We start from the raw sequence: 24066 nt of genomic DNA on the forward strand, positions 1-24066 counted from the left end.
GGTAGATCCCAGTCTCAAACCCAGAACCCTTCGAAGCTCAGAGTAAGGCCTGGTGGAAGACGGGGCAAGACTAGGGTGGTGACTTGGCACTGGGCAGTCCTAAGGGCAGCCCCCAAAGACTAGTATACAGTAGGCACTTGATAAATGCTCGTGGAAAGAAGGTTTGGAGAGAGCTGGTGCTCCTAGTCCCAGGATAGGTCCAGGTCAAGGCTGCAGGGGACTTCTGCCTGGGGGGCCCCCACACTCAGGGTAGAAGCAACGATGGGCCTCAGGACTCCTCTGGGGGTCTAGAGCCCTGGCCATCCAGTCAGTGCTGTGGTCATCGCCAGGCAGCTGTACTGGGAGAAGCTGCTGGAAGTTCCTGGCGGCAGCCTTCCCCTGGCATGCCCCCAACCTCAACCCCATGGAGACCCCTTTAGAAGCCTTGCCCCCCACAATGAAATAATAATGACCATAATGAGAACAGTCACCCACACGTGTGCACAGCGCTTTACAGGTTACAAAGTGTTTCACATACATCATTTCATCAATTCCTCACAACAGCCCTGTGAGGTAGGCAGGGCGGGGAGTAGTGTTTCCATTTATACAGATGTGGAGACTGAGGCCCAGAGAGGGTCAATGACCTGTTCCAGGCCACACAGCAAGTCAACGGCAGAGCTGGGACCAGAGCTAGGCCCTGGTCCCTGGCTCTCTCCACTGACTGTGCTGTCCTCCAGGAGGACCCCAGCCCCTGTCCAGAGTCTCAGCCACACCCGAGCCAGGCCTCCGCCCCCTGGCAGTAGTGCTGCCTGGCAGCTCGGCAGATAGGCCCTTGCCCCCCCTGGGCAGCCCTGTTCCCTCCACCCGCTCCCTGCAAACAGCCAGCTCAGAGCTGGGCCCAGACCCGCCACCCAACCTGCTCTTGGCAACTGCCCTGGCCGGGTGGGCAGGCGAATGGGGCTGGAACCTCCTTCCCTGTTTTCCTGAGTGATCCCTCCCCACAGGGGAAGGGAAGAGAAAGGAGGAAGAGGAGGAGGAGGAAGAGAAAAACAAGAAACTGAGCTGGAAGAGGGCCCTGGAGCAATCAGGACGTCAAAAGTTTGCATTCCGACTAGCTAGAGGAAATAGTTTTTTTTCTCTTTTTATTATTTCAAGTTTTCATAAAAATCCATAATTATTGAAACCCAAGTTACAGAGGAAGTTCGTAACTTTTTTTTTTTTATTGAATTATTGACTGTGCCGCATGTTGGTTCATCAGCTTCGGACTCCAGTCTATCAATGTGTGCCCCTGTGCAGGTAGGGGTCCCCAGGCCTGGACTGCTGAGGTCCTGGTTGAAAGAGGGCAGGTGGTGAGGGCCGGCGGGGGCCAGCAGGGGACAGGGTGGGAGGGAGAAAAAGAGTGTGTGTGGAGGTGGGGGGAGGTGGGGAGGACCAGGCGTGAGCGGCCGGGTGGCCAGGCCCCTTCCCCTGCCCGGCTCGCCCGGGGGTCCCTGCCCCCCGCCCCGTCCTCATATCATCTTCATGTTGAACTTGCGAGGTGCGTCAGCGGAGCTGATGCCTGCGTCCGACTTGCGGGGCACATACTCAATCTCGATGTTGTGCTTCGTGTTGCCCTTGCCCCGGCTCCAGAGAAACAGCAGCACCAGACAGAAGAGGACGACGCCCAGGAAAGAGATGAAGCCCATGGTGGTGGCGATGATGAGGGTCTTGATGTCGAAGGGGAAAGGCACGGTGGCGCGGGTGCTGTTGGCCTCTCCCTCGCCCGGCTGGTTGGAGATGAAGGCGAAGGTCTTGTTGGGCTGATGGGGCCAGTCGGGCGAGTAGCTGCGCACATGCAGGTGGGCGGGCATCGAGTCGTTGCCGCCCGCGTTGGCCGCGATGCACAGGTACGTGCCGTTGTCCTGTACCTGGGCATAGCGCACCTCCAGCGTGCCGTCGGGGAAGACCGTGAGCCGCCCGTTGCTCTTGGCCGAGACCAGGTGCTTGCGGGGCGACAGCCAGAGGATGGCGGGCGGAGGGTCGCCATCGGCCCGGCACACGAACTGCACCGTGTGGCCCTCGTCCACAAACACCTGCTGGGCCTTGCGGTCCCGGATGCGGGCACGACGGCAGGTGAAGTAGTTGGGCAGAAGCACATCAGGGAAGTCCTTGAACTCCTTGCCCTGGACGAACTCCGGAGTGGCACACGTGGGCTGCTGCCGGTTGAAGTTGAGCCGCCAGCGGCGCCGGAACACCCACAGGAGCCGGCAGTCGCAGGCCAGCGGGTTGGAGTCCAGGATGAGCGTCTCCAGGTTGCCCACCGAGTGGAAGGCCGACTCCTCCAGCGTGGTCAGCTGGTTGCCAGAGACGTTGAGCACTCGCAGGTAGTTGAGGCCACGGAAGGCGTAGGGCTCCACCACGGCCAGCTGCCCACCCACCAGCTGGATCTCCTGCAGCCTTAGCAGCTCATGCAACATGGAGCCCTCGATGGTGCTGATGGGGTTGTAGGAGAGGTTGAGGAAGCGGAGATAGACCAGGTGGCGCACGGCCAGGTAGGGCACAGCGGTCAGGTTGCAGTGCGTGATGGACAGGGACGTCAAGTTGAGGCCGTAGAGACAGTTGGGAGTCATGGTGTCCAAGTAGGGCCAGTGGGAGATCTCCAAGACCTTGAGCCGGTACAACCTCTTGAAGGAATAGTCCCGGATGGCGTTGATGTTGAGGTGCCGGAGCCGCAGGACAATGAGACCATGAAGGTGGGAAAGCGCCTCGGTGGGGATGGAGGTCAGGTTGCATTTCTCCAGCGTCAGCTGCTCCAGGCTGTTGAGGCCGCTGAAGGCTCGGTGGGAGATGTAGACGAGGTCGTTGTCACCGACCTCCAGGGACTTGAGGTTGTACAGGTCCTGGAACATGTAATCCAGCAGGATAACGATCTTGTTCTCACTGATGTCCAGCTTGGTCAGGTTACTGAGGCCGGTGAAGACGCCCAGAGGGATGAGCTTCAGGCGGTTGCTGCGGAGCCCCAGCGTCCGGAGGTTGAAGAGGTTGTTGAAGGCGCCGGGCTCCACGGCGCTCACGATGTTCTCGTTGAGCTCCAGCTCCTCCAAGTGCGGGAAACTGGCAAACTCGTCCTGGTTGAGTGTTTTGATGCGGTTCTTGCCCAGGTCTAGCAGGCGGGTCTCAGTGGGGATACCCTCGGGCACAGCCACGAAGCGCTTGCGGTGGCAGAGCACGGCACGGTCCTGGGCGGAGCACTCACAGCGGGGCGGGCAGCCGGTGGCTGAGCCTGACAGCACAGAGCCCAGCACCAGCAGGAGGATGGGCTGCCAGCAGGCCAGGAGGGGGCTGGGCACGCTCTTCGCGCCCCCCGCCAGCATCCTCTCGCTCACCTGCGGCAGGAGGAAGCAGAGGACAGAGGGGGCAGTTAGAGGATGGCGTTTCCTGGACCCAACCTGAGCCCTCTGTGGCCCTGTGCCCTCCTGCCCCATGAAGATGTCCTTCACACAGAGAGATGCAGGGGTCCAGAGTGGCAGAGGACACCTGCCTGGGACCCCACAGTGAGGTCCCGATGCCCAGGAGAGAGGCCCTCCTGCCATGCCACGCTGCTTCCTCCTTGTCTCTTACCCTGCCCAGAGCCCTCCTAAAGGAGCCTCCTCCGGCATCCCCGGGATCCAGGGATTCATGGAAGGGGAGGGGTCACTTCAGATGAGCCTGGTATTGGCACCCTGGGCTGTGTCTACCTCCTTTTTGTCTTACATTGTACAGGCATGTGACTCCACCCATGCATCCAGCACCCCAGCTGGTACCCTGAGCCTCAGCTTCCCCTAGGGCTCATCAGGAATAAAGCCAGACCTGCTGAGCTGCCCGCAGGGCTCATAGACGGGATCAAAGGGACTCAAAGACTGAGGCCCCCAGGAACAGCCAGCAGAGGAGCACGTTTCTGAGGCTGCTGGGGCCCACCCTGTCAGCCTTCAGCCTGAGCATCCCCAGGCACAGATACCATGGTCCCCTCCCCATCCACACTCTGCTGAGCCCAAAGTCCAAGAATCCTGGGCAATCAGCACACCCCGTGGTTCCTGCCAGTGTTTGGGAATCTGCTCACGAGGAGGGTTTCAGGATCAGTGGAGGCGCCCCCATCCAGAAAGCCAGAACCCAGCCCTGATAACCCCTGGTGGAATCTCTCCAACTCTCCCCTTCCTTTGGGCCGCCACAGTGACCCACCCAGGCTCCTGAGCTCAGACTCCTTCTGTACCTTCCTCTGGAATGCCCCTTTCTGTTAAAACTCTATTTTAAAGGCCTAATTTAGAGTCCCCTGCTCTGAGTTTTTCTGATCCCCAGTAGGAAGTGTTCTCCTCTCCAAAGACCCGCCCAGGCATCACCCATCTGTCTCTCTGGGTTCCAATCACCCTCCTCCCTCCTCCTAGTACCGGGGTTCCTGCAGCTGCTGGTCTGACGGGGGAGCAGTCAGACTCCCACAGCCCAGGACAACACAGGCAGCCCTGGAGGTGCCAGTTTACACCATGGCACTGGGGACGTGAGGCTTGTTACAGCTAGGCCCTGCACAACACGCAGGACTTGGGTAGTGGCGACAAAGGAAACGGTGCCTGGAAGAGGGCCCGGCTTGAGTATGGGCTGCACGTGGTGTGAGCAAGGGTTGTGCGGGAGCTAGCCCCCCATTATGCTCTCCATGTTCAGAGGACACCTGCTCCCACTTGTGCCCAGACTGCCCTTCCCTCCTCTATTTCTGTTCCACGCCATGGGAAACTGGTCCATCAGGGTACATAGTGGGCTGGGAGCTTCCAAACTCCAGAATCTGGACCAGATGGTCTTTGGGAGCTGAGCTGCAGCCCTTCCACTGCTCGGGGCCGGGCAGGGGGAGTGAAGACCCATCCCCCTCAGCCTGGCAGCCTTGGGGCTCTGCTGCCATCCACATACTCCACGCTCGTGACCCCAAAGGGGGCTCACTGTAAGAAGAGGAGGCCCAGGCTAGGAGGGTCCCACCTTTCTGCCCCCAGCTCTGGCCCTTCTCCCACCCATCGAAGCTCCTCCCCAAGGAGAACTGTATCCAGCCTCTATTTCTAAAGCTACAGGTCTTCTCATCTGCATATACAGCAACCCTTAAGGCAACTGGAGCTCGGAGATCTTGTAGCTGCTCAAGGACACCCAGCCAGTAGAAGGAATAGATTTGAGATCAGGGCTCTGGTCTGTCAGACTTCTACGACTCCATACACTTTCCAGAGCTCCAGCCATCTCCTAGGACTGACGAGTGCTCCGTGGTTGTTGATCGACTAAGTGACTGATTAACCAGAGAGGGCTCCTGGTGTCGCTGACATGCTATGGAATCTGCAAGGTTTTGTTATTCCTGAGGGCTTTGTCCATGCCCCCTCCCCCAGCCCCTCTCATCCTCTTTCCAGACTATTCTGTGGTTTGGCCTCCTCCACCCCGCCCCCATCAGGCCATTTTCCAGTCACACACGCTCCAGTGACCCACCAGAAAAGCAAACATCCTGACAGGCGATCAATAAGTAATTGGGCTGGCAGCCGGGGCTGGCATGGGTTTGAGCCTGGGGGCCTGGCGAGGTAAACAGGACTTTTAGCACCCAGCTCAGGCCAGAGCTGGCAGGTGGGGTAGGGGCTTCTGGAGAGGGTGCTAAGAAATGAAAGAGGGGATAGCAGGGCACAGACTACCCTGAGATGCTGGTAAGCCCCTCATACAGACAAGAATCTGGCCTTTGAAGGCTCCACCCCCTTGCCTCAACCTACCCACTGACCTCCTCCCACAGGCCACCCAAGGGTCCCTGCTTTGTCCTGCACATTTCTGCCTCAAAGTCCTCCATTTGAAGATCTCTCCCAGCATTACTATCTGGGCAGCCTTTGTAACCATCTGCCCCCAAAGGCCATCTCTTCCATGAAGCCCTCCTTGATCTACTCCTTCAGAAATCATCTCTGCCCACCACTCTAAAGCACCTCACATTTGTTACTAGTGACATTACATAACTGATGTATATAGCACATCTCATTCCAAAAAATGATTTGAGCCAATGGCCAGAAAAATTATGTTACAAGATGATAAGGTAAAGCTAAAGAAGGCAAGCTGGTTAAGAAAGCAAGCCAGAAAATCCTATAAAATGATTTAAAGGTGAGAACCTCCTAGTGACCTGAGCAAAGAGGGAAACATGCTCCAAAGCCCTCGGCACTTGGCGCCTCTTCTGTGTCATATGTTTAATCCTGGGTCAGACCCTCACAGATGCATTTGTCTCACCTGCTAGAGAGTGAGGTACCTGAGGGGAGATGGTGTGTCTGCAGCCTCAGACCAAGGGATGACGCAGAAGAGACTCCATTGAATGTTCTTTGAAAGGAAGTGAGTGTGCATGAGAGTTTTTGCAGGGGTTGAAGCCACTCTGATGGGACTTAACACTGAGCAAAGAGAGACCTGGAAGATTCAAATACATTGGTAGAAAAACTGGTCGGCATTGCCCTGGGTGGCAGACCGGGCAGTTAGACCTACAGAGCACGAGGCCCTACTCCATGGGACCAGGGCAGGCTCTCAGAAGGGCACATCCTCCGAAATGCTTCATCTCACCTTTTTTACAGGCAACTGTCCTGAAAGGCAGCGCCATTGAGGCCTAGAGGGGCTAAGATGATTTCCCAGTTGGGCACGATACACTGGGCTGGGTCTCCTGGTCTAACGCCTCCCATGGGGTCCCTGTCATCTAGGGATCCTGGTAGGGTCGTGTCTGATGGAGCCGCCAAAACTGCTGAGTGAGTAACGCGCTACTCTTGCCACCCTGGCACCGTTAATCCTGCCGGTTACTCCTGCAATGGCCAAGGAGAATTGTTTTATGCATTATAATCAGTGTTGTACTTTGGATCCTTGCCCCCTGAAGGGCTTCCTACAAGGGCTAGAGTTTAAAAACTGGACTAATACATACAAAGAAAATAAACATGGACGGCAGGCAGGTGGGTGGGCAGAGGAGAGCCGCGGGGGCAGCCGAGCCATCAGATCTGTGCTGCCGAGGGCCGCCTGCCACCATCACACCCTCACTCATGTCTCGGGGTAGATACAGCCCGGCTCAATGGCTCCCATATCAGCCACTTCGCTGTGTGACCTCAAGGATGCTTGCCCTCTCGCTCTCTCCCCCACTGTGCAGGGAGGGACTGATTCCAGGGTCCCTAAGGGAAACCACAAAGGAACTGGATTTTCTCCAGCCAGAAAGTCAACATCCTCAAACCTGCTTAGGGAATGAAGAGGAGGAGGGGCTCGGGCCCCAAAGGGCAGTTCTACTGAGGCTGGAAGGATCTGTTTGAGGTTGGCCTCCCCAGTTGGGGCCTCCCATTGGGGCTGCCCTCCTAGGGCTCAACTGCTGGAGACAGAAGGGGTATGGGATCACCCTGGGGAACTTGGAGAACCCCGGAGGGGGTCCAGGGGTCATTCTCTCTCCTAAGGCAGCAACTGGAGACCCCCTTGGGGGGTGGGTGTGCCTCCACTGCACTCGTAGCCCGGCCCATACCAGCGGGTTGGACTTCTGCACTTAGGGAAGGGGTGCGACGAGCATCTGCAAACCACCTGCTACAGACCACGTTTTAGGCTTTATCGTCACTGTCTTAGCGACCCTCACCCAGCATTCGAAGAAGGTATTTCTCATCCATTTTACAGATGAGAAAAGCTGATGCTTTCAAAAGGGAATTCTTTGGCCTTTAGGCCTAGGCTACAAAGCTAGGAGGCAGCAGAGCTCTGTTCCTTCGGGTCGGGCTGCCTGCCCCAAGAGCCACCAGGAGTGAAGCAGGACTTCCTTCAGACACACAGGCCACTGCAGACCCAAAGGAGGGGCAGGCAGGTGGGGCAGTGGTGGGGGAGGCCCCCAAGGCTGAGGGAAGGTATGAGTCCTTAGGTAGCTGCACCTAGATACCTTGTCCCCCAGACCTGACAAAAAGCCTTTCCCCAATCATCGGAAAATGGTATGTTGAAACACATTGAATTTTTTCAGTGTTTTTCCCCCATACCATTCTCCTGGGCCTACTGCCTCTGTCTATGCTGGAATCTCACCTCATTTGGGGTTGGCTGCAGCACACGATGGAAGGTTTAGTTATTTTTGGTTCACAGTATCAATATTTCATGGTGTTCCCACTCAGTGTGCCTCAGGGACCGCAGGGATCCCCAGCACACACAGGCACGAGATCCCTGGCATGGAGGTGCCCAATGCCACCCCTGCGGCCATGGCCCTCTGGGTTCTCAGCCTAGCTGTGGGACCTGGGAAATGAGGCTGTTAGGCGCGATCTCATCCTGTCCTGACAGCCTATATTCCTAAGGCTGGGTCTGCAGCAGGGAGGGATGGAGGAGGGATGATGATGGCAGGCCTGGGAAGGGGGGCTGAGGGCTTCAGGGACGCCCCTTCCTATGCCTTGTCGGCTGGCTGGTCAGCTTGCCGAAAGCCCTGGGCCTGTGACTGCATCCTGCCTCCTGCCCCCGAGGTGGGCTGATTCCTCAGAAAGGTAAAGGGACTTGCTTGGTCCCCAAAGATTGGAGGCAAAGCAAGCTCTAGATTCCTCGTGACTTGCCCTGTCCCCAAGTCCCTGCCTTCTGAAGTCCTTTTTTGCCTTTAGCTCCAGAGCACAGAGCAGCTGGATCCATTTCATGATATGGTAAAGCACATTTGTGGGACGTGTAGCCGTTCAGAAGGAGTCGTGGCCATGTGGCTGAAAGGAGGCTGCTGTGGGGTGGAGCGAAGCCTGTCTAGAAAGTCCCTGATGGTGGCTCTCTCCTGGGGCTTGTCTCCCACAGCGAGGGTGGACCATCTGCCCTCAGCCTGGAGAGATCTCTCACTTGGCCTTCAGAATCCAAATAATCAAGGGTTATTTACCCAAAGCAGCTCTTTGCAAGGCAGGGATCCCTCTGGCTCTCTGGGGGGGCCCATCCAGCACTGCTGGTGTGTTTACCTCTCTCCCTTCTTCCCTCTGTGGAGCTTCCGCTGCCTCCCCTTCTGTGTCCCCCAGACTGAAAGCCCCCAGGGCAGGGCTGGGCAGGATACAGCTCAGCACCAGCAGGCCTGGCTTCAGGGAGCAGAAAGCCCCCACAGACAGCTGCTGGGACAGCTTCCCAGAACAGCTCTCGACTCCTAGTCTAGGCTCCCTACAGAGGCTTCAAGGAGGAGGCGGTGTCGTGTGGGCTCAGGCTGAAATGCAGATACGTGTCCACCAGCCACGTCAGGGGCAGGAGGGGCGGCATTTTCAGCCGAGAATGATGCAGACAAGGGTGTGCAGAGTGGAGGTGACTGGTGGCCTGGACCCTTCCAGAGCATCCAGGGGCTCCTAATTGCTTCTCTCCTACCCCAAATCCTGACCCGGGTCCCTGGATGCCTTTTAAAGATACTCCATTCTGGCTTTCCAGGGCTAATCCCTGCTGAGGTGTGAATGGCTGATAATGGCTTAAGGTGTGAGCCGCTAACAGGGGAAACTCAGCCTTCCCCGGCCAGTCTAATCCGGCAGGGCTATTCTGAGAGCCCGGCGGGGGAGGGCAGGGGCTGCCTCCTGGCAAATGGGGAGGGAGCACAGGGGGCACAAGGAACCCTGAGAGGAGGGGTTAGGACCCAGGCTGAGCTCTGGCCGGGGAAATGCAGACGGATGGTGGCCCATGGGCAGGCAGCTCCTGGGCTGGTCTGCCCACCGCCATCTGCCCTCTCCCTCCTCCTCTTCCTTCAGCCCCCCCCACCCCACTGGGAGAGAAAAATCAACCTGAAAGAAAATTGAGGTCATGTCCTTTGTCGTGTATAATTCTTTATTTTCCTCTTGCTCTTGGTTCTAGCCAAGAGTTACTGGGCCCCCGGGGTGTGTGTGTGTGTGTGTGTCTGTGTGTGTGTGTATGCGTGCGTGCGCTCGCGCAGGCACTCCTGTGTCGCCTGCGTGGATGTGTGTGCTTGTTGTACCTCCTCCTGCCACTGCCACTCCTTGCTCTCCCTGGACCAGTGCCACCAGCCACATCTCTTAGGTGCACTTGGAAACTCAATCCTCTCCCAAAGGTGCTCACCTGGGCCCCTCAGCCCCGGCCAGGCTGGAGGATGCCGACTGGGCACAGTGGGGCTGCCCGCCTGTTTGCTAGGGGAGCTGCCCTGAGTGGCCCTGGGCAAGCACGGGTGCCCCCTGAACCTACGGGAGGGCTGCCCGTGCCCACCCCACCGCCCACCCCACCGAGCACAGCCAATCTCAGGAGCTGCCAGCCTTCCGGCCAGCCCGCAGCCTCAGGCCATTTGCGGGATAAATTATGAATTTTAATTGTCAAAGCATCTTAGTGTTTAAAGGCTTCTATATATAGGCTTTGCCCTCCAGGAGCTGCCGGCTCAGTGGGGAGGCACAAGGTGGAGCACGGCCTAGAGGAGGCCACTTCTGGGTGGGCAAAAGGCACTGGGCCCCAGCCAGGGCACCCTGCCCTGCTGTGTGAGCTTGGGTGAGTCCTGGACCTGGGTGAGTCATGCCTGCCCTTCCACAGGGTTGTTCTGAGGTGGGAGGCCAGCCGGGAAGCTAGGAGCCAGCCTGGGGGAAGGAACCAGGAGGGAGCCACTAGTTCTGGGAAGCTTCCTTGCTGTCTGTGCCGGGCCTATCCGGGTAGACTGCACTCCTCCTTGGATTGGTGCTGCTCTGGAATTGAAGAGGGGTAGGCAAGCAGCCATCTGGGGACCTGACGAGGCTCCAGGAAGTGCAGGCCTTGTACCACTTTTACCCCCCTTCCCATCTCTCTCAAGGTCTGAGAGGCCAACCCAGGCCCTCGGGGACAAGAAGGGTGCCCCTAAAGGCCACTGGCCCCATCTACCGCCTACGCCAGGGGACCCCTGGGAGGCACCTGCAGACACACCTGCCTCATCTCCAACGAGCCCCCCTCTGTCTGAAGCACCCCAGGGCCCTCTCCCCAATGCTCCAGCCCTCGGGCTCATTGACCTTGGGAACAGCTCAGGCTGGTCCATTTCAGGCAAGGCCTGGAAACCAGTCAGTCCCCACCTGGGAGGGCCACGAACCTTGGGCTTAGACTGGGGGGGACGTCACAGCCTCAGAAACCCAGGGTGTGAATGGGGAAGCTGAAGGGAGTGGTGGATCTTGTGTGGGATTTGACAGCCAGAGACCTAATAAGTATTATGATGATGATGATGATTGGAAAAATCCGAATAGAGGGCTTTGGGTGTGCCAGGCATTATTCTAAGTACTTTACATATAAAAATTAATTTCATCTCACCACAACCTGTTGAGGTAGGACCTGTTATTTGTCTTATTTTGCAGACCGAAAAGACAGAAGCACAAAGAGGTTCTGTCATTTGCTCAAGGTCGCAAAGAGGTTTCTGTAACTTGCTCAAGGTCACAAAGCTAGCATGGCATGAATTCAGACATGAACTTGTTTCATCTTCATGACAATCCGATGAAGTTGGTATTATCATTCCCATTTTACAGATCAGAGAACTGGGGCACAGAGAGTGATGCGACCTGCCCCAAATCACCCCGGGGCTAAGTGGCGGAGCTGGAATTAGGCCCGAGGCAGCTAAGACCACAGGTTGTCCTGACGACTCTGGTAGACAGCTTCTCCATGACTCAAGTTCAAGGGCTGCTGAGCTGCGTGCTTGTGGGCAAGTGGCTTCGTATTTCGGGGCTCTAAACTTCTCATTTAGAAAAGGGAATGGCAGATTTTATAGTGCCCTCACAGGGCTGGAAGCAGAGAATTCATGGAGAGAGAAGGGACAAGACATTTATATGGAGCACATAAACTAAATGCTTTGCAGAATGACCCCACCAACCCTCACCACATACCCTGGGACGGGAGTACTATTAGCACCACTTTACTGATGAGGAACTGGGGTCCCAAGCCATTAATTCACCTGCCAAAGGTCAATGAGCTTGCTTAACTCCAGAGGCAGGATAACCTTAAACACCACTGCACAGGTGAGGAAACTGAGGCCCAAGAGCATCAGGGACTTACTTGTCCAAGGTCCATGGCATCACAGGGTTAGGGCCTAGGAAGAACCCCAGGCTCCTGACTGCAGCCACCCTCCCTCCCCAACGTCATGTGAGGGTCACAGAGCCTCTCCATTCATGGTGTGGCCAGGTCAGGGACAGGTGAAGCTCTGCATGATTGCTGCCTCGAAAGGGAGAAACGACTTTCAAACAACCCCCCAATACACTAAAACCCAGGTCTAGTGAGTTATTTATAACATGGACAGGCAACCTACAAATAAAAACACTTGCCCCCCCTCTCTTGGCACTGACTCTTCAGAGCCCTCTCTGCTCAAGAGAATCTTGGCCAACCTCTTGCTCAAGCCAATTTTTCCAACCAAGTGTATATACTAAGGCTCTCGGTGTCGAGAGGAGATGCACCCCTCTGGTCAGACACATACTGGTGGTGTGTTCTGCTCAGGCACAAGTGATGCCATCGCCTGGCTGCCCATTCATAAGAAGCCCAGATTTGGGAGGGCCTGGCATCTCTGCAAATTTCTAAGGGGTGTCCCCAGGCAGAGGGTGCAAAGGGTCTAGCGCAGGCCCACAGGGCGAGGCCAAGACCCACTGGCAGAGTCCCAGAGGAGTCGCAGAGGAGGCCCATTCAGTAAGGAATCAAATGGAAGATCAGATAGTTCAGGATGGAAGATGTGTCTTGGTGGACAGTGAGTGAGCAGGCTGTCACGAGAGGTGTGCAAGCAGAGACCGTGGATCGGGGACACTACAGGAAGACTCCTCTGCTGGGATCCACACCTCAGCCGTCCCTCTTAGCTCTGAGATACCCCCATCTTCCACTCAAATAAAGGCACTTGACATGGCCAGCCCCCAACAGCATCTGCAGTCCTGCACGGGTCCAGGCAGACGAAACCTGCTGGCTGAGCCGCCACCCCTCCCAGGGCCTGGAGCAGGTTCTCTGCAGAGGGAAGCAAAGGAGGTGGCAGAGGGAGATCAATTCTCCGAAATGGGAAAAAATAGAAAAACACACACACACATGCCACACACCCTAATAACATGTAATAAGAGGTTGGAGATGAGGAACAATGCCCTGGTAATGTCACCCTGGCGGCAATCAATTTGGGTGTCACATGAAATAGGCATAATTATTCCACCAGCCCCGTCACTCATCTCTAACCAGCTCCAGGGCCCCAGGCCCGGGTGGCGAAAGCAGTGTGGGATCAATTGTTGGTGCACCAGGCTGGCAGAAGGAACTGCTCCCAACGAGCTTACCAGCCAGGCTTCTCGGCCACTGCAGATATGCAGGGGCTTCACGGCCTCAAGGAGGGGGCCTTGCAAATGCCTAGGAGCCACCTTGCACAGCCCCCCTTCAGTCTCTCAGTGGGCAAGGGCAGTTAGGGAGGGCTCCCCAAGGATGTGGGAATGAAAGAGGGAAAACATATATTTGTTCCTTAGCGTTCACTCCTTGGGTCACCAAATTCTTATTAAGCACCCACCAAGGCCGAGCCCTGTGCCAGGTGCCAGGGTCTACAGACGGGGTTTATCGGGAGGCTATGCATTATTAAAATCATGAAGCACAGGTTCCCGCCACCTCCTAAGCTAGGACCACCCTTGCCCATCTTGCTGGTGAACACAGAGCCACTTGGGTTCCAGGGGCTCTAAATGTGTGGGGACTTAGTTTCTCCTGGCTCCTCCTTCATTCCCACTTCCCTGGGAAGTCCTCCCCGATGGCTCTTGCCCATCCCTGAGCTCAGGGTTAGTACAGACAGCATCCCAACACTTGGAGAAACTGAAGAGCAAAGGGGATGATTACATAGTATGCAAGCATCCGCTACACACTGGCTGCTGCCCGTCTCAACCCCCATCCCATACATCAGAAACCGTGAACTCCAGAAATGCAAATCCAGGTCATAATGTAAGAGCATTTAAGGCGCATTTGATCAGGAAAAGTCAAGATGCCTGACCATCCTGAGTGTAGATGAGGGCGGGGAGTGACAGAGATACTCCTCTCCTGCTGGGGGAAGCATACCTGGTCCGACCAATTGGAAAACCACAGTGGCACATTTCTTAGCAAAGTCGAACATGAACATGCCCTAAGGCCCAGCAATTCTGCTCCTTGCTACGTGCCCCAGGGATGCTCAGCGTATTGTTTCAGAGGAAGGGACAAGAAGGTTCACCAGCATTGTCAGAGCAAAAGGAGAAACAACCCACAGGCCCATTAATAGAAGAAGAAGAAGAAATACAGTTTACGTTGAAACAACAGATCATTACACCTCAGTAAAATGAATGAACTACATCTACCATTATTGGCAACAGTGGGGATGAAGCTTAGGAATAGGACGATGAAGAAAAACAGCAAATTACAGGGGCCATGTACAGTGTTCATGCTCCTGTTACAAAGTTCAAAAATAGCTAAATCTGAGTAATTTATCTATATTGAAATACAAGGTTTTTAAAAGGCAAGAGAAGGCTAAATAGATAATGTAGGGTAGCAGTTGCCAAGGGATGGAGTGAGAAGAAAAACAGGGGACGATGTATGTCGTTATTAAAGTGTCAGTGCTCGGGTTGGGGAGTAGGGCCCTGATGTTCATTATATGAAGAGCAGCAGTAGTAAATATATTGATTAATTAATTAACAGGCCGTGCCTAGACCGATGAGAAAGAATCCCAGACCACAGGTCAGGAAGAAGGCATTGGGCAAGTCATTCTACTTCTCTGGCTCTCGGTTTTCTCAGCTATGAAATCAGATCTCTGAACCAGATTTGACTGAGAGCACAGCATTGATATGAACTCTGAGAGCACAGCATTGATAGCAGTTCTGGAGAGTTTAGTGTGTACCAGGCATTGTTCGAAATGCTTTGAACACATGAACATACTCAGTCTTCACAATGGCCCCCTTGTTATCCTCAATTTATGGAGGCCCAAGAGATTAAGTAACTTGCCCCACATCCCAGAGTGAGATGGTCGTAGAGCTGAGATGTGAACCCAGGCATCTGGCTTCAGGGACCACATGCAACAACCTCACTATTAAATAACATTGGAGGAACTGAACACACATGAACAGGAGACAGCTGTCAGCACAACTCTACCGGATCCACAGAACCCAAGGATGTTAATTCATTCTTTCAGCACATAATAAACAAAGGTCAGCATGCCTTAAATGCATTTGGAAATGAACTTACCTTCCCACACTCTTTCTACCAAAAAAAAAAAAAAAAAAAAAAAAAGAAAAACCATCCCTGATGCTGGAATCCTGCTTTCTGTGTCTCTGCCAAGTCTTCTACTCCCTCCAGAGATACCCAGTCTCTCTCTCTTCCTGGAGGTCCTCTGCCTGCCTCAGCCCCAGGAACAAATCCCATCCTTCTCTAAGTGCGGCTGTGTGCTACTGAATACTCTGCCTTGGCTCTCCCCAACCCCTGCCTGGGGCATCCTTGACATCACCTATCCCTGTCCATCCATTACAGGCTAAAGACACTGACTGTGTCCCCTTCAGGTAGTTCTTGCCACCAGAACCAGCTGCTCCCTGGTGGCTCCAGCACCTTCCCTATTCCAGGGGCCAGGCAGGGGAGCCCAAGGGATGGGTACAGGATTGCCCAGGTGTTCAAGGCAATCCATGGGGGCCATGGGAGAGCCCAGCCCAGAGCAGAGCAGGGCAGATCAGGATGTGTAGAATAAATGCGTGAATGAATTAGGTGGTACAATATTAGGCACAAACCAGTGTGATTCTTTCTACACTGTGGGTGCCTGGAGAAGAAGGGTCAGTGACATGGAGAAGTCAGGGAGGCTTCCTAGAGGAGGGGCCAGGAGAAGCAAAGACTTTTGGGTAGGAATGCTGAACCAAGCCAGGTGATGGGGGGATATGTGGGATATGTAAGGGGATTGGTGGGGACAGAACAGAGAGCCATTAATGGGTAACCATCAGGAGGGAGGGACCCTGGGGCTGGAAGGCCACCATCCTTCCAAAGAGCACAGAACAGCTAGACCAAGAGACCCCAGCCAGCAAAACCAAGTCTCTGGCTCTGAAACCACCACCACTGAAAGCCTCCCCTCCCTGGTGCTTCCCTAGCCCCAGAGGACTCACTTCCTCAAACCTGCACCTGACACACTGCCTCATGCTTCCATGGGACCCTGTGCAAATCACTGGACTGCTTCATTTCTTAAAAGGAATGCATTTCCTCCAACCCCCAGACCCAATCATGATCCTCTCACCATTTGCTTTGGTGGCACCTGGACAGCAGCAGCACCAGATGAGCCATCACAGGTACCAGGGATCCTGTGTGGCTTTTTGCTGAACAACGACCCACCCTCACGAGACTTTTTTTTTTTTTTTTTTACTTTGATATCCCCCTAGATATCCTAGTGTATATATACTAGAAAATATCTAGTATAGGGAAAATGGGTGCTCAGAGGCAGGGGATGGAGGAGCTGATCCCTAGGATCAAAGAGGACTACTGCAAGGGGGAGAGCAGTCTCCCCATTGCCCTCAGCCCACAGGCCATGACACCTCGGCCCTGAGCACCCACTCATCTCCTAAAACCTGACTCTTTGGATGAGGGACCCACTCTAACTCCAGAAACTGGGGAGCATTGCAGCCTTGACCAAGCCCTCCCTACCCAAGGGCCACCTCAAACTTTAATTGGCAGGGAGTGGGAGAGGGGACAGAGACAACAAGGATGCCACAGGGAGCCTGCCCTTGCTTATGCTAAGCCCCACTCCAGGAGGGGCAGCTGGGTGCGGCCAGGAAGCCCTATGAGGAGTTCTTGGCCTCTCCCCTCTGCAACCTCATCCCCTCTCCCCTGCCTCAGGCTATGGGAAGAAAGCAGGAAGGGCAGGCAAGCTGTCCCAGCAAACCAGGTGCTGGCATCTTTCCAGAGGTGTGAGGACTCTGAGCCCCTCCTGGCCCAAACAAGGACAAAGGGCTGGAAGCAGCTGACCCTCCCTTCCTTCATAGTGCTGCTCACTGGCTGTGGGGAAGCCCCAGGCTCTCTGCCGCCTGGATGCCCCGGCTCATTTCTCCCTGGGCATGGGAGGCACCAGTGCCGGAGACACTGGCATAATGACCAGCAGGGCTGAGCCGGAGCCATGGGCCAGGTTGGGCTGCACACCCTCCAGCTGGCTGCCCAAGATGAGTATAGGAAACCTGGGGGAGGGCTGGGCTAGCAGGGAAGGGGCTTGCCCAGATGGCACTGCCCCCACCTCAGGCTTCCTGCACTCCCACCCCACCAGGGCAGAGCTGTTGCCCTACTCCCAGATGCCCCTTTTCCCCAGCCTGACCCCAGGACCTCCGAGAACAAAGAAGAGATGCCGACACTGGCACAACCAGGGCTGGGACCCAGGACAAGAGACAGGAGGGCATGGCGGGGTGGGCCTGACCCCACCCCTCCTCAAAGTGGGATCCACCTGGAGGTGCCTGGGGGATCGGGAAGCCCACAGCCCTCCTTGCAGAGGTAGGGGGTCGAGAAGGAGGCCTCTTCTGCTCAGCTGGTTCCCACCTCCCACCAGGTCTGCTTCAGAATGAAAAGTGGGGCAGGAGGAAGTGGGAAGCAAAGGCTGAAGACAAAGGGGAGGCCCCTAAATGGTTCCTGGGTCCTCCTCAACCCCAAGTCCCTCTCTCCCACTCTCCTAGCCCCCATTTGCCTCTTCCTCTCCCTCGATGGGCAGGAGCTAGAAAGAGGCTGCTCCAGGTTAGGGGAGGGAGGTGGTGCCCAGCCCGGTGCCTGTGGAGAAAGCCCGTCCCTGACCTGCATCCACCGGCTTAAGGAACCTGGTGCTGTGCTGGCTAGGGCTGCCTGGGGTGTCTAGGGTCTATGGAGAGAGGCGGGCACCCCGTGCTAGGGACTTATCCTTCAGGGTGACCAGTGCTCAGAAAAGGAGGGGGGCAGAGGACGAACAGCACTGGGACCCCTCCACAGCTCCGGGTCCTAGCTAGTCAACCTGGAATTTGTTGGAGTGGGAGGTACGAGAAAGCAGGAATCTTCATTTCTAGGGCTTTGGGCGGGGGGGGGGGAGTCATATCTGTGACCCCAAAGCGGGTCTAGGTGACGCTGGGGTGCCCCACAGCCCCAGGAGGGCGCGGCCCAGGCTAACGGCGACCCCCAGGGGCGCTCGCCGCCGGGCTGCCCACTTGGGGCTGGGCCGCGGCCGCCGGGCTCACCTGCATCTCGGGCGCGCTGTCCGTCCGCTCAGCTCGGTCACCAATCGCATGTCTCCCCCGCCGGGCCCCAGCCCCTGCCCAGCCCCCTCCTCCGTCTACTCCTCCTCCTCCTCCTCCGACACCTCCGCCCGGCAGTCCGCTCGCCCTCGCGGGGCTATCCGTTCGTCTGTCTGTCTGTCTCTCCCACGCCTGCCGGAGCCAAGCTGGTGCCGGGGCCGGGGCAAGGGCCGGGGAGTGGGCAGGGGGGAGGCCGCGGCCCCGGCGGGCGGAGGGGCGGGCGTGCTCAGGACGCACGACGCGGGCTCCACGAGCCTGGTTCTGCGCCCCGGGCCGGCCTGGAGCGGCCGCCGCCGCCGCCTCTGCCGCTGGGGCCGGGGTCGAGGCCAGGCGCGCTCCGCAACGGGGCCGAGGCCAGGGCTGACGCCGGCGGGCAGCGGCCGCGCATGCTGCTCGGAGCCCCGCGTCGGGAGAGAGGCCGGAGCGGCGCGGATGGGGACTCCACGCGCTCCGGGGCCGGGACCAAGACCCGCCGCCGCCTGCGCTGTCGCCGGCCGTCCGCTCCGGCTCCCGCGCCGGCTCCCGCCCCGGCTCCGCGCTCTGCCGCGGCGCGGGGAGGGAGCGCGAGGAGCGAGGAGCGAGGAGCGAGCCAGGGAGGGAGGAGGGACCGAGGGAGGGAGGGAGCAAGCGAGCGGCGGGAGCCGGGCGGGGGAGGAGAAGGCGCGGCCGCAAAACCGAGGCGGGGGGAGGTAAGGTGGGGCGCTCCTTTCAGCGAAGGGGGCGGAGTGCGAGGAGCGTCCCGACCACCGCCCTGCACGGGTGGGGCAGCGAAACTGGCCAGGGGCACAGACAAGGGGCGCGCCAGCCTTGCGCGATGGCCGTTACCAGCGTGCCTCAGCCCCGCACACGGCCGCGCCCCTACGAGTCCCGCGCCGCGGCGGCCCAGGGGAGTCTGGCCTGCGGTCCTCCCTGGGGTGTGTGCGCACCCTCGCGTGGCCTCTCGCGTGTACATGTGAGCGCATGAGTGTGTTCACACGTGTTAACCGGGGTTACTGCACAATGCCGTGTGGACCGACACACGCACGTGAACCGGCAAGGCTCCCCACCAGCCCAGGGTTGTTTGGAGGACGGCGTGGGAAGGGTCAGGCCGGGAGCCTCGGTCCTGCGCCTTGTCCCTTCTTCTCAGAGTTGTCTGAGAATCCCTGTTGGGCCCACAACCTGGCGGCCTCGGAGCAAGGCAGGAAGAGAGGGAAGCTCCAGGGGAGTGCGAGGAAGGAGCGCCAGCCCCGCAGCTCTACCCGGAGCGGGGTCTTGCGCCTTCTTTTGCAGTCTGGGTCCCCGCCCAGCCTGGTTTCCTTGCCCAGCAGAGGGCAGCAGGCAGCTCTGGCCGGCTCTAGGCACAGGCACTGCACCCAGCGGCCAGCAGAGGGCAACGCAGAGCCTCAATGTGGGCTTGGCTGTCCCTCACCCCCCCTTCCCAAAGGTCCAGGGGATTCTGAGTTGAGGGCCATATACTTAGGCCTAAGGAAAGAGACTTCTCTTCAGAAACCCTAATCGTCCTTGACCGGCAGACAGAGAATCGGCTGACGGGGGTGTCTTGGCAAAGCCCGCAGAGTGAGCTACAACCTTTGGGACCTCACTTCCTTCCACTGTACATCCCCTTCCATTTCCTTGAAGCCAGATACCCTTTAACACTAAACTAGATTGGTTAGAATAACCATCAATGCTGACATCACCTGGCAGCTCGCCCTTCTCCACTGCTGGGAGTGCATCCCATGAGCACTTCAGTGCTCCTGATACCTGGAACCCACAGGGGTAGGAGTCCCCGCAGAAAAGGATGCTAAGGCTCCCAGGGAAGGGAGTGGGAGACTGGCCCAAGGCCTCTCCATGTCTGGGGCAGACGCGAGGATCCTGCTCCCAGTGCCCCGTCCTGCATGGAGCCTGCCTAACATTCACTGCAGATACCTGGCCGGCATGGTGGGGCCACCAGTCTGTCCCCACCCCAGCACCATCTTACTTTTCCACTATTCAGCTTCACAGGCAGTCCAAAGAGTTGCACAGACATTCTGTTCTAGCTAAACAGAGTTGGGTACTTCTCAGGCTCACTGCCGCACCGCGCTCCGGACAGTTCTGCCTGGAGAACCATCTCCTGTCTTCTACGTCTCTAGGCCTAAGTGGAGCTACCTCTTAGCAAGTGAGGATACTGTGCTGGGCACTCTGCATTCATCCTCCAACAACCCTGGGAGGGGGCGCTGTTGGCCCCCTGTGACAGAGAGAAGGAACCCCAGGACCAGAGAGTTTCTGTGGCTTCCCAGGGGTCAAACAGTTAGTAAAGCCACGAATAGAGGATTGGAATCGCTTTCCAGCCTCCCCCCTCCCCCACCACCCGCGTAAGCCAGGAGGGGGCAGGCTTGGCGGAGGGTCTTAGGGGTGGGAGGGGAAGAAAGAAACCGACACAGGAGTCCCCCTCCCTTCAAGAGCCCAGCGCAGGCGGCTCCCTGGCCCCTCAACTCTGTCGCCTGGACCCCCTTTCCAGGCTCCCCGGCTCCCCCACCCCGGCTGTTTGTGTGAGTTACCCGTGAGCTCCCGCCCTCCCGCGCCGCCTCCTCCCACCAGCCCGACAGGAATAGACACTCTCGCTCTGCGTAAAGGCTCCGCCAGGCTCCCGGCGGGCGCGCAGACCCGCTGCGGGGCGGGGGCGGGGGCGGGGGCTATTCCTGGTGCGGCGACTGACGCAGGCACTGCACGGCCACCGCAGATCTCCGCCCCCGACTCACCTGCTCCCTGCCTCAGTGATCTCGACGGAGAAATGGGGCAGAGCCTTACTGCCCCCACCCTCAATCCCCAGATGCTGGCTAAGGAAGTTGGAGTCCCGGGGTGAGGTCTTCTGGAGCCCGCGATTGTCCCTCTGTACCTTGGAGCGGCAGGGGTGACCAAGGAGTTGTGTGTCTGGGAGGAACTGTCGCAGTCTTAGTTCTCCATTGTAAATAGTATCCAAGCCGTTTCCCCTTCTGCTTCTCTGAAAGAAATGACCCCTCCCAGCCCTCTGTCTTATATACACCTGGGCAAATAATGGGGAAGGGGAAGCATTGAGGGGAAGAACTTAGAGGAAATCCTTTTTGAGGTCCCATCCTGGGCCTGGTGAGGGTGCCAGCCGCTGGCCTTGTCACCAGAAACTCCATATAAGGGAGGGGGCCTGTCACAGGGCACAGGTTTCTTTCCTCTCCTGTCTGGTGGGGTGGTCCCCAACAAGGCCCTCTCAGGGATCCAAGGGCCATGCTAACTGTGCAACATCGGAATGGCCCAGTCCAAGACTTCAATGGCACAAGCCGAGGTCACGCCCTGGAGCTGCAGCTGAAGAATGTTCACCCACGGCTCCAAGCCTTTGTCCTTACTGGCCCACCTGCTCGGCATGCCCTCTCCTTGGTTCCCACCTGGGCTTCAACACCAAAGGAGGGCCATTTCCTTCTACTTCTGTCTCTCCTCCTCAGGCTGAAATGCCCTTCCAGGCAAATCTCCTTCCTCTCTGTCAGACTAGGAGCTTCCAAGAGCAGGCCTGAGACAGCATGTCTCCAGAGTGGGCACCCAGCACATCCTGGCTTTGGGGTGAAAACTCAGCAAGTCCCAATAAGCAGGAATTGATGGCTGGAAGAAGCAGGCAGGCTGCTGCAGCCTGGGTGCTCACAGCAAAGCAGAGCAGCTGGAATGGGTCTGTCAGGGGACTCTGGAGGAGGGGCAGGACCCTCTAATATTTATTCGGCTCCCTCTGAAAGCCAGGCTCTGCGCTATGCTTTACATACTTCATCTCACTTCAGGATTGGGATTTGCTATCCCCATTGTACAGATGAAAAAAACTGAGGCTCCGGGAGGGCTGGTGACTTGCCCAAGTTTACTCTGTGTAAGAGGTAGAGCTGGGTTTGGAAGCTCTGCGTGTGGTGTCAGAGCACAAGCCCTGCTCTCCCTGACTCTTGAGAGGCCAAGGAGGCAGGACCCAGTCCCCCGAGGCACAGGAAAGAAGGGGTGGCACACATAGGCCTGCCTGCATGCCTGCTTTGTGCTGGTCCTGCCTGTTTGCATCCCAGCAGCTCTTGGGGTTTTACGATGATGATTATTTCTGAAGGCACTTGAAATTAATGACAGCTCTAAAATGCCTGGGACAGTGGAGTCATTGCTGAGACCTCTAATTAGCAAGAAAAACGGAGACCAGGAGCCAGGGATGCAGGTGGGGGCTGGGCAAATGGCACTGGGCATGGAGCAGGGTTGGGGGGCTGGGTTGGAGCCAGCATCCAGCTAGAGGTTCCTGAGGAGCAGGTGGACCCCATGTTCCACTTTATGCCACAAATGTGATTCTGAGCACTTTTATTCATTTGCTGTGTCACCTTCGGGGGAGTCACTGGCCCTCCTTGGGTGAAAGTTTCCCCAGTTATGCAATAAGGAGTTGGCCTGGGGTCTCTTAAGTTCAGGGCTCTGTGGGGAGAGTGAGATGAAGACACAAGGGGGTGCTCCTTGAAGGCCCCTGAGATTCTAGAAGGCTGAAGCCCAGAAGCTGGGGGCCCTTTAGCCTCCGGGAGCCACCGAAGAAGCCCTGCAGCCCTGCATGCTGGCTTGCTGAGGCTGCTGATATAATGAAGTCCTAAAGACTCAGGCTGGAGTGAAGTGGATCAGGAAGTGGCAGAAAATCCATAGGTCAGAACCCCGTGCTGGTGCAGCTGTGGAGGGGGTGAGGGATGAAGGACCCTCTGAGGGGGCTGGGAGGAAAGTCACCTCTAAGAGGCAGACCCAGAGCTGTGGCCAGGGTTTGGGCCTTCCCGCTCCCTCTTAATTCCTTCCCTAAGAGTCAGAAGGGACGCGGGGACTCCAGAGTCCCACCTGAGCATGTTACAGAGGGTCTGACCGAGGTACCTAAAAGGGAAAGGACTTACTCAAGGACACTGATCCGGGTGCACCCTTGCTTTTGGTCAGCCACATCCTGCATGGGACAGCTGGCACAGGGAGGGGCACTTATTTGCAAAGCTGCTGGCCCAGCTGGTTGTGGAGATGTGCTGGTTGGCATGGAGAGACACCCACGGTGGGTACAGGCTGAGGCCAAGACTCTAAGGGCAGGGGTGTGGAAAGCCCACCCTCATTTCCTTGTGGCACCCTCTTCCCTGGCAGCCCCCACTGCAGGCATGTCTTATTGATCACTGACAGCTTTCTCAGACTCTAGACTCACTTCCTTGACTCCTCCCTCCAATGCAGAGTACTGTGTGGCCCCCTCCTTCCAGAAGCCTCCTCTAACCACCTCAGTCTCCTGCTCTGAGTCGGCCTTTGTATGCGTGGGCACCTCTCTAAGCCTCAGGTTCCTCCTCTGTAAGATGGGGATTTCAGTAGAACCCAATTCATGGCCTTGTTGTGAGGATCTCATGACTTCATGCACAGTTGTGGCTATAGGACACCCCCATGGATACTAAAATCCACAGATGCACAAGTCCTTTGCAGTCAGCCCTCTGAACCTGTGGCTGTGGAACCTATGGATACAGAGGACCAAATGTATACCCAGTACTTGATGCTGGGCCTGGCCCACAGTAGGCGCTTGATAAATGTGGGTATTTTTATGGTTAGTATACTTACTCGAGGGTTGCTCTCTGCCCCATGACCCTGCAGCCCCTCCTCTGTAAAGACAAGGGTCAGGGGTCCACCGTAAGGTCCCCTTCAGCCTTCCCATCATAAGAAGCCTGGATCGAGTGCTTCCTTTTGAGAATCAGGAACACCCGAAGGCAGGGGTTGATCTTGTGTCTCCTCCAGTTTCCACAGAGACCTCAGAGCCCAGATTCCAGAGGGTCTGATGTGTGCAAATTAAACTCAACTAAAATCCATTCATCAGGAAGGATCAATGGGTTCCCCTCGAGAAGCGGGTCAGGGCATGGGGCTCAGGGCTGCTCTTGAATCCCCAACTCTCACCTCCTCTCATCTAGGGGTCCTCAATCACTCATGCCTCTATTGGAAATAGTCCAGCATCAGTGACATTCACTTATCTAGAAGCAATGCAGGCAGCAGC

At 57.0% G+C, this 24066-nt stretch overlaps 1 protein-coding gene across 4 annotated transcripts in view; it reads right to left on the reverse strand.

Annotated features, from left to right (window-relative positions):
* Positions 474–24066, reverse strand: part of LINGO1 (leucine rich repeat and Ig domain containing 1) — a 205531-nt gene continuing 181938 nt past the window's right edge. For 3 of the 4 annotated variants that reach the window (XM_005666135.3, XM_021099021.1, XM_005666134.3), the window contains one exon: positions 474–3344. In XM_005666135.3, coding sequence (XP_005666192.1) covers positions 1488–3332 — 1845 coding nt within the window. In that variant the 5' untranslated portion in view covers positions 3333–3344 and the 3' untranslated portion in view covers positions 474–1487. Of the gene's footprint in view, positions 3345–18032; positions 18427–24066 lie in introns of those variants that run through there. The other variant, XM_001929187.6, reaches the window with a different exon arrangement.

This window comes from Sus scrofa, chromosome 7 (assembly GCF_000003025.6).
Source record: "Sus scrofa isolate TJ Tabasco breed Duroc chromosome 7, Sscrofa11.1, whole genome shotgun sequence".
In the NCBI taxonomy this organism is placed as follows: domain Eukaryota; kingdom Metazoa; phylum Chordata; class Mammalia; order Artiodactyla; family Suidae; genus Sus; species Sus scrofa.